Raw genomic sequence first — 10,678 nt, forward strand, 5'->3', positions numbered from 1 at the left:
TTGTTGAGGGAACTTACACTAGCGAAAGTATGAACCGTAGGCCTTGTTTCCTATCATTGCAATACCGTTTATGCTCACTTTTATCACTTGCTACCTTGTTGTTTTTATATTTTCAGATTACAAAAACCTTTATCTACTATCCATATACCACTTGTATCACCATCTCTTCGCCGAACTAGTGCACCTATACAATTTACCATTGTATTGGGTGTGTTGGGGACATAAGAGACTCTTTTTTATTTGGTTGCAGGGTTGCTTGAGAGAGACCATCTTCATCCTACGCCTCCTACGAAGTGATAAACCTTAGGTCATCCACTTGAGGAAAATTTGCTACTGTTCTACAGACCTCTGCACTTGGAGGCCCAACAACGTCTACAAGAAGAAGGTTGTGTAGTAGACATCAGGCTCCCCTTGTATCAAATCTATAAATTTGGGTTGAATACTCTACCCTTGAAAACTGTTGCGATCCCCTATACTTGTGGGTTATCAAGACCTTTTTCGGGCGCCGTTGCCGGGGAGAATAGCTATATTTGTTGAGTCACTTGGGATTATTATCATATTATCACTATGAAGAATCTGAAGGATGCTAAGACTGGTATATTTCCCTCAAAGACGAGGGGAGGTAAGGAACTGCCATCCAATTCTGCTTTAGATTCACCTTTTGTTTTAAGTAAACTTGCAACAACACCACATGCTATTAATTCTGATATGTCGCAAGTTATTGATGAAGCCACTTCTGCTATGGATAATGCTTATGATGATGCTAGTACCTTGCTTGATAATGATGATGTGCTACTTGGTGATTTTCTTGATAAACAAATTGCTAGAATAATACAACATGATGTTGTTGAATCTGATGATGAGCTTGAAACTGAATCTCCTGAAATACCTGCTAGAACTAGCCTTCCTAGATATGAATTTCCTAAGGTACCAGAAGATTATGTTATGAATGAGGAGACAACTAGAGATATTCTTGCTTCTAGGGATAGAGATGATCTAGAGAAATTATTATGCAAGTATAAAGAAAAATCTCTGAATGCTAGAATGAAATGTGACCCTAAGTTTGCTACTTCACCTATCTTCATTGATGATAAGGATTATGAATTCTTTGTCGACCCAGAGTTAATTACTTTGGTTGAATCTGATCCTTTCCATGGTTATGAAACTGAAACTGTTGTGGCACATCTTACTAAGTTGAATGACATAGCCACCCTTTTTACTCATGATGAGAAAACTCGCTATTACTTTTTACTCATGATGAGTGCCCTTCCAGCTGTTTGTCTTGGCTAGGAGGCTACGATGGCCCATGCGCAATTGGTCTCGTGAACCCAAGCGTCATGGTACCGATAGAAGCCCCCGGGCCTGGGCCGGACACGTGTCTCTCACATTGCCAGGGTTAGGCCCTCTTCAGCACGTGGGGCACATGTGTGTTAGAGATATGCCCTAGAGGCAACCATGTGAAGATGATATTTCCATATGTATTCATGAGTCCTTTGTATTGTCCTTGAACATCATCAATAATATGTATCAATAAGTATGATACTTGTTTGTGGAACTATGTATTGTATGATGATTGTTCTAATGGTCCCTAGTTCAGTTGATAAGGTTATGCAGACACATATCATTGACTAGTATACGACTCGGTTGATGGCTATGTTTCACAAGTCATGTGCATGGAGATGCTAAACCGATAGTATGGACTCGGGAATGGAGATCACCTAGTCAGACAGACCCACTTTGAGACACAACGAGATATAGTCATCTGTTAGTCTCAAGTACAATGTATATGCCATGTCCTAAACCTGAGGTCCTCACATGTTCTCGGGATGAGGATCAACTCACTTAGGGTCTATCAAACGCTGCTTCGTAACTGGGTAGTTATAAAGGTAGCTTTCGGGTGAGTCGTGAGACATGCCGCGAGACATGGTTGACCAAGATGGGATTTGCCCCTCCTATTTGGAGAGATATTCTCTAGACCCTCTTGAGTGATCAGATTCAGAAAGCATGGACATGCGACTTGGGTTAAGTGTTAATCCAGTTCGAGAATCTGTATCACGGTTTCGAGAAGAGAGGTCGAGCTATCACAAGGGTGACAAGTACTCTCCTTGAGCTCGACAACAGATACCGTGAGGCAAAAGGAATGTTGCATATGACACATTGTCGAGATTCGTCAAACGACTTTACGCACACATGGGAGTTGGCATGTTCTGCTAGGAGCCGCTACCAACTATCGACTTGGTTGTGTCCATGCATACGTGAACCTATAGGGTAGCACACTTAAGGGGCTACAGCCCATTCGGATTGGATCCGAGTAGAAAATGGATGTGGACTCCTAGTGGGCTCAAGTGTTGAGCCCACCTCGGAGGTCTATATAGAGAGGAGTGGGCGCACCACTTAGGGTTGATCTTTTTCTAACCCTGGTTTGCCACCGCCATTCCCCACGCCCATGCCGCGCGACCGGACCTAGCAGTCCGCCACTCGATGCTGCTCCCTGCATGTGTGGATACCTTAGAGGCATCGCATCTGCGGTGCTTGGGCGAACCGTTCAAGGAAAACGCGAGGTGCCGTTCGCGGGAGATCACCAACGGGTCTTCGCTGTTCGTGGGACATCGGCGACGCGAGGAGGAGATCGGTTACACGCATCACCAACTCTACTTCCACTGCGGTGACTGCTCGTCTAGTGGTAAATCCGATCTCGTAATCTATTTCCAGCAGCATGATCTTGGGTGCACGGTAGAAAATTTTATTTGGCGCTAGCGTATCGTACCGCGTGTTCCAACAATGTGGCGTGCGTCTTTTCGTTTGGTCAAATTGGTCACAGAGGTAGTGTAAACGATAGTGAATGGAGAGTCACTCTCCGAGCTGGTTGTTCAAACACCCAAGGAGAGTTAGACTCGATTCTAGCTGTCCACAATCGTTGTTGGATTGTGTTAGTTTTCCTTCCGACGTGTGGGGTACCTTCACATCAGTGGCAGGAATCAAATCCATTGTTTTAGTTTTTGAGAGTGCTCCGATCCACGGGTCGCCAGTTTCGCTCTTGAGCCTCCTCGGCTCTTGCGCTGGCGAGAGTAATCATGATGCCTTTTCCACTAAATCCTCCAGCCAGATGGGACGGGGCGCCGCTTGTGTTCACCTGGGGAACCCAAATGTTTGTCGGTATGACCAACAATCCTCGCGATCGAGGAGTCTATCCACCATAGCCTTCGGACTATAAATGTTGGGGCTGGATCTGCTACGCCTTGCCCGCCTCCAGTTCTTCCTTCATCCTCGTCCTTCTTGCTCCCTAAGAAACAAGAACTGAGAAGAACAACAAAACAATGGCTTAATGAATGAACGTTTTTCCGTTCTATATTTGTTCCATCTCCCCGCTTTCTCTTTTTAAGACTCACACGAACAGGTATCAGACCCCACACCGACATGTATATCGAGTTGATATACGAATGAATTACATACATAAATGAGACTAAAATTGCGCATATACATAATCAATGTCGTGAATGTTCAAGTAGATCAACGACCCACAAAGTGCGTGCCCCCGCACTTGTGTGCCCTAAATCCTCTTCCTAAGAATGGCCCCTTCTAAATAGGTTTGATGTTTAGGGCATCTCCAATGATTGTAATATACGTTGTTGGTAGAATTTGCCACATAGGATTTTTAATGATGTGTCATACAATAAATAAGGAAAAAGAGTAAGGTTGTATGTACATGAACCAACACCTCTTGCACAAGCTTCAATGTAGAATTAGAGAGCACCTTATTTATTATCTCATATCATATTGGGCAAACCAGATACAACCTATTGGGGTGGGGTTATTGTATGTTAAGATGTTGATTGATGACATGACATATTTTACCAACAATATAACATACAAACTGTTGGAGATGCCCTTAGTGGACGGGCCATGAATGGTCACTGCACCTTCTTGCCGACTTGCCTGAGAGGACGTGGGACATGCTCCTGCTTCTCCTATGGCGAACTGGGCACTAGATTTCTCATGGCAAACCAATCCCTCCAACAAAGTTGTCCAACCTGTTCTTGAGTAGCTATGTCAATTCGCTACTACAAGTCCAACAATGCTTTGTCAAGGATATAATTAAGGGGAAGTCACCTATGTATGGGGAGCAGCAGCAACCGGTGCCTCGTTATAAGTTGCCACCGCAGATTTGGCCGCACCCACCGTCGGGTTGGGTGGCATTGTCTGTTGATGGGTCATTTTGTCAATCGGATGGTTCAACAGGTTCTGGTATGATTTTGAGAGACGACAAGGGCTTAGTAATTTTGAAAATGCTCTTTGGACGATGAATGCATGCACAACAACGACATGATGGGCAATCCAACAGCTGATATGCACTAGACAGTATGCATGGACGACCTGATTTGTGCTGTCGTGCACAGATCGGTTGCACATCATTGTGTGCATAGCAGCGATGTAGTAATTCTGCTACATACAAATATCTCTTTCACGGACATGGTTTTAATTTTTATTACCTGTGTTATTCTTTGTACTGTCATAAGTTAAAAATATAGATTGAAAGTTTCTCATAATTTTGTTTTTGTTCTTCACACTTCACACTCCACACTTCTTGGTCAAAGTCCCAACTCCCAAAACAAAACTGTCTTCACCCCACGTGTCACGCTCGGGTCGCGCTGGCAGCACCGACCCACGAAAACAGCGGGAGCCCCCACACCGGATCACGTGGCCCGCAAAATTAACCGCGATCTCGTCTCAGTTTAACCATCGCCAAATTTACCGTACCACCCCTCCCCTGCTCCTCCGCTGATATTTTTCTCTCGGGACGGCCAGCGGCCACTGTTCACACTCCACAGTACTACTACTCCGTACTGATCTACTGATGCTGGCGGCAGCGGCGCCGCTCCAAGTCCAAACCCTAACCCTAGCGCTCTCCGACTCGATCCGAGGCCACGAGGCTCCCCGCGGCGGCTGCGGCGGCGGAGGAGAAGATGGAGGAGCTTAGGCTCGGCGGCGGCGGGGGGAAGCCGCCGATCCCGTCGTCTGCCTCGGCGAGGAAGCCGGTGCTCTCACGGCACGCATCCTTTGTAAGTAACAGCCTCTCAGAACCTCGAAGCTCGGCACGCTTAGCTTGGTTGCTCCTGTGATCTGTGCGGAAAGCGGGAGCCTTACGTGGCGCCCCGCCTGATTCCTGATCAATGTTTGCTGTTCGGTGGGATTTCTTGGCGTCAAGATGAGCTGTTTGCGCCGAGGAGCTAGAGTTCGCACCGTTATGAATGGGAAGTTCTGCTGTGCATCTTGGAGGTGGGGAGAGAGGGGGAGGCATATTTTTTCTGGAATTTTCTTGGTGTTACATAGTACATGTTTGTTGTACTAGAGTACTAGCAACCTGCAGGTGGGGTGTTTAGATCCGTGCGGTTAATGTGGATGCTTGCTGCTTCTACTCAGGTGGTCTTTTGAAAGTCTGCGTTGGGTCCTATGAAATCATTGACTGCATCAACTGGATGTAGTACTGGGTATGCAGAGTTTTCAGAATGTTTGTGTAAACTAGAAAGCCGTTTTAGATGCGTATGATCAGGTGGTCTTTTGAAAAGACTCTTTTGGGTTCTGTGAGATGATTGATATGCAGAGTTTCCAGGATGTTTGTGCAAACTAGATTAGTCCCATGTGCTGCCGTGGTATTTTTAGGGGATGTTGGGCGATGTAGCGTTGTGAACATGATACATTATTCATCTCAAAGGACATATCTTCCTGGAAAAGTTGCTATCTGGTAATCTGGAACTTATGTGTCATGGAAGTCTCTTAACTTATTATGTACTTGCCATGCCCTGTTCTGACCACATGTCCTCCGAACATTATTCAAACAAGTTAGTGCTAGAAAAAGTATTCTAGCACTATTCAAACATGTCCTCCGAACATTATTCAAACATGTCCTCTGAACATTATTCAAACAAGTTAGTGCTAGAAAAAGTATTCTCGTGCTTCTTTCAAAATAGTAATTGACAAACTGCAGTCTAAGAACTCCTGAAGCCTCTTTGCACGTTTTAAGGAATTTGCAAAATGATGGTTTGTTTAATCTCATCACGCTGTTCCATGTTTTGGTTCTCATCTTATTGCTCTACTTGAAGTTTGGTTTGGGTTATCGAAAAATTAAACTCCCTAGTTCTGTCAGATTGAACATTGATTTCTTGATAGAGGCCAAAACAAAGGTGGTGTAGGCATCATGTTTGGCTTTCCCTTCTCATTATTACAGTACAAATAGATACTCCCTCCGTCCCAAAATAAGTGTCTCAAGTTATTTTGGGACGGAGGGAGTATATCTATATTTCTACTAATCTATAGCGACCGGAACATTACTGCTTGGAATTGTTGGAAGCAAAACATTGTATTTAACAAGGAGTGAAAATATTATCATGTCTCACTAATTTCACATGGTGCTATGATAGGGAAGGGGATTGGTCCTTCCACAACTCTTATGCTTATTTTGATGATGCAGTGAATGGGGTTTGTATTTTTGCTCGGTGGGATCAACTTTATCAGCAAGGTTCTGGAGCCATAGCTGCAGTGTACCTTTTTTGGACCCTAGTCGCTAAGTGATGGACTGACGGCCAAATCTTCTGCTATAGTAGCGATGACTTATAGCTTCAACTAGCTCTGCCATTTTTTATCTTATAGGCTTATAGCTAGCGATTGCTGTGCTGTACCATATAGATACTTCTACCAATAGACCATGCTAATTTTGAAAATCAACTTCATTGAATGGCCTAAATGCATCTACTGACAGTAAAGTATGAAAAACCTATCAAAAGATCTCAATATCCTCCTTTCCAACACTCCCAATATCCATACTTTATGATTGAATACTTACTGAGACGAAAATTGTGCTTTGGACTTCTGGTTATGGACTTTTGTATCAAGACTTGTCTTATAGGAGTATGACTCAATGTGGTATGCATAATTATTATTTTTCCCATTTTATATTACAATGCAATAAGTAGCTTTTGCAATATCTTTCAATAGTTTAGCTAGCCGCTAGGACCTTGCCGTGAAAAAAAGCGTTTTGATACCTTTCTTATAAGTATTGCATGATATGGTATAGACAATTAGCTTCAATGCTTCCACCACTTCATAATAAAATAGCATGCAATATGTTGTCATTTTGTAAGGTTAACTAATTATCTTACATGGCTTCAATTCACAGGCAAGGGGCCCTTTGAGCAATACAAAATCTGAAACAGAAAGAAGTTTTGAAAACGCAGATGTTGAATATATCCCGATTGTACGGTCTGGAGGCTGGTCCGATATTGGGTCAAGGAGTGCTATGGAGGATGTCTACATTTGCTGTGACAACTTCCTGCGTGATTTTGGACCTGAAAACTGTGAAGAAGGGCCCAGTTCATTTTATGGGGTATGCTTTTATTCTAATATATCTTTCAGATTTTCTCTCGTTTTGGAAACTGGAAAGAACTATTTTCAAAAAAACTGATCACACTGCCACAAAAAGGGCCAGTGTGATTGATTTTTCTGTGTTGATGTTTGTAATAATTGTCAGCAAATTTTACTCATTTCATGATTGATAGACATCATGAACTCTCTACTGACAGAGTACATTTGTACATCTGACAGGCACTTCCTGTGTATGTACTGTTCACATAATTTTAATGTTTTAGGTTTTTGATGGGCATGGTGGAAAGCACGCTGCGGACTTTGTGTGCAGCAATTTGCCAAGGTTCATCGTTGAGGGTGATGGTTTTCCAGGGGAGATAGAGAAAGCTGTCTCCTCAGCATTCTTACAGACTGATGCTGCTTTTGCAGATGCTTGCTCTGTGAACTCCTCTCTTGCATCTGGCACGACTGCGCTTGCTGCACTCATCATTGGGAGGTATTGCCCTAACTTGTGCAACTATAAGCCTTGTAGTAAGTCATTCTGTAGCATTACTGCTTAGATACTAGATATCAAGTTCTGTAGTAACTACTTATTCTTCATTATGGCCTTATGTTCCTGTTTAGTTATCTGTGTAAATAATTTTTTCTACATATGCACCCTAAGCTCCATTTCTCCACATATTTTAGTTTTTTCTTTGGCAACGAAAGCTCATGTTCCTTCCATAGCTTTAAAGTCCACCGAAGGTTTATGCATAATAACACATGCCTTTCTTCCTTAGTAAGTGATACTTATATCATTATATATGTGAGCAAGGTTTTCTCTGCAAGTATTTGAACATCATTTTCCACTGATATCAGTTTCTCGTTCTTTGAAATTGAAAGTTTTTCTGTTCTTGTCATGCCTTTGAAGTGCTTTTGCAGGTTTTCATACATGTGCTTTGATCCTTTAGTGAGTACTCCCTCCGTTCCTAAATATAAGTCTTTTTAGAGATTCCAATGCAGACTACATACGGAGTAAAATGAGTGAATCTACATTCTAAAATATGTCTATATACATCCGTATGTAGTTCATATTGGAATCTCTAAAGACTTATATTTAGGAAAGGAGGGAGTAGTATACATGTCTATTATGTTTTCTGAACAACTCAGTGCATCCCTTATATGCCTACTCTTTTGTTTAACAATGTTACTACCAGCATGATTTTCCTTTCTTTGGTTTCAACTGTTCTTTCTTCCCATCTATCTATAGTTTTGACAGCATTATCTCTGCATGATTGACAGGTCACTTCTGGTGGCAAATGCTGGTGATTGTAGAGCAGTTGTATGTTGCCGTGGAAAGGCGATTGAGATGTCCAGGGACCATAAGCCATCTTGCAACAGAGAGAAGATGCGCATTGAAGCCTCAGGTGGTTATGTTTACGATGGATACCTGAATGGACTGCTGAATGTTGCTAGAGCAATCGGGGACTGGCACATGGAAGGAATGAAAGCATGTGATGGTCTTGGGCCTCTTAGTGCCGAGCCAGAGGTGATGATGCGAAATCTCACCGAGGAGGACGAATTCCTGATCATCGGCTGCGACGGGATCTGGGATGTATTCCGCAGCCAAAATGCGGTAGACTTTGCACGCCGGAGGCTCCAAGAGCACAACGACCCTATCGCCTGCTGTAAAGAGCTAGTCGATGAGGCCATCAAGAGGAAGAGCGGGGACAACCTTTCCGTAGTTGTCGTCTGCTTCAACTCCATAGCGCCTCCTGTCTTGACAGCTCCCAGGCCTCGCGTACAGAGAAGTATATCTGCAGAAGGCTTGAGGGAGCTGCAGGGCTTCCTGGATAGCTTGGCGGACTGACATGCATGGCTTGGGAGCCCTGGCAACGCTGTAGTGATCCCATTTTTCCATAGCCTACCTTGGAATTTAGGTTTAGTATGCCCCATCTCATAGTCTGAGATTGTTGTTGTTGAGTAATGCATCACTGTAACATATTATGCGGCTAATTTTATCTGCACCTGGAGGTACTTGTTTACTTTTTTGGACCCTGCTCTAGACTTCACAAGTTTGAAAGGTTAACAGAGATTTCGGCGGATTTTTCAGTGATTTTTTTGGTGATACCTGTGTTTTGTGAAAATTTCACAGTACAACTGGACTCGAGGCAGGCTACCAGGTTTGGAATGCTGATTCATGTAGATGTTCTTATGTACACTCTTACTGTGAGCAAGCACAGTACTCCCTCCGTCCAAAAATACTTGTCATCAAAATGGATAAAAAGAGATGTATCTAGAATTAAAATACATCTAGATACATCCCTTTTTCTTCATTTTGATGACAAGTATTTCCGGACGGAGGGAGTAGTATGTTATGTATTGACATTTTGAAGGATTTGTGCCACTATTGAATTCATGCACTCATCAAAAGTCTGAACCGAGAGAGGTGGGCGGAGCGGTTGCTTTCATTGTCATGAGTTTGCGATATATGTACCAAAATGTTTGGGGAGGGCTGGGTAGAGTCATCTCCGGTCGCATAGTTTTTTTTTTTTCAAACGGAGGCAAAAACTTTGCCTTATCTCATTAAAAATTAAAAAGAAGGGGAGTATCAGAGGTCTTATGAGGGTCATTACTCCTCCACAAATGAAAATTAAGCCTACTTTTGCAGCATCAAAGAACCCAAGTGCCTAGCCCCGGCGATGATCCAGTTCTTCGCTTCAGCCTTAATGCCTCCGACCACCACAGTTGGCAACCTACATGTGTGTTGAAAAACTCCTGCGTTTATCTCTTTCCAGACCTTCCACGAAACAAACATGATAAGAGAAGACGTCGCTTTCTGTCTATAACCATGAGTGAGAACCACCGAAGTCCACCACTCTCTGACCGAGGTTATTCCGGCCCATGTCGCTACATCCAACTCCGGCGCGTCCACCCAACATTTGACCGCATTCCAAATTCGAGTGGAGAACCTACACTTGAAGAGGAGGTGCCGCGGTCTCTGGCTCTCTCTTGCAAAGCTGGCATAACCTGCTGTTTGGCCAACCTCTCCGCTACAGTCGATCGGCGGTCCAGACCCTATCCTTGATGACGAGCCAGGCGAAGAATTTGCACTTAGCCGGTGCCCAACTATTCCACACCATCTTGGGCATGGGTGAGATGATAGAGCCCTCGAACTAGGCCTTGTAAGCCGAGGACGCGGAGTAGAGCCCGTTGGCGGTGAGGTTCCATCTAATGTCGTCGGCCACGTTGTCATGTAAGTGCACCCCTTGAATCTTCTCAAAGAGGTCGCAAAACTGCTCAATGTGCTCCACCGAGAGACCTCCCAGAAGGTTGATCC

The 10,678-nt window shown here is 43.8% G+C and overlaps 1 protein-coding gene across 2 annotated transcripts; it reads left to right on the plus strand.

Annotated features, from left to right (window-relative positions):
* The first annotated feature begins 4,758 nt into the window (after positions 1-4,758).
* On the plus strand, positions 4,759-9,450 carry LOC123148121 (probable protein phosphatase 2C 57). 2 transcript variants are annotated; one of them, XM_044567479.1, is made up of 5 exons: positions 4,759-5,060; positions 7,175-7,381; positions 7,644-7,702; positions 7,789-7,855; positions 8,641-9,450. In XM_044567479.1, exons 2-5 carry the CDS (start codon positions 7,233-7,235, stop codon positions 9,206-9,208), a joined length of 843 nt encoding a protein of 280 aa, XP_044423414.1. In that variant the 5' UTR covers positions 4,759-5,060; positions 7,175-7,232; the 3' UTR covers positions 9,209-9,450. The 2 variants fall into 2 exon arrangements, with proteins under 2 accessions (XP_044423414.1, XP_044423413.1); XM_044567478.1 differs by having other exon boundaries at positions 7,644-7,855.
* Positions 9,451-10,678: the final 1,228 nt, after the last annotated feature.

Source organism: Triticum aestivum, chromosome 7A, assembly GCF_018294505.1.
Source record: "Triticum aestivum cultivar Chinese Spring chromosome 7A, IWGSC CS RefSeq v2.1, whole genome shotgun sequence".
Taxonomy (NCBI): domain Eukaryota; kingdom Viridiplantae; phylum Streptophyta; class Magnoliopsida; order Poales; family Poaceae; genus Triticum; species Triticum aestivum.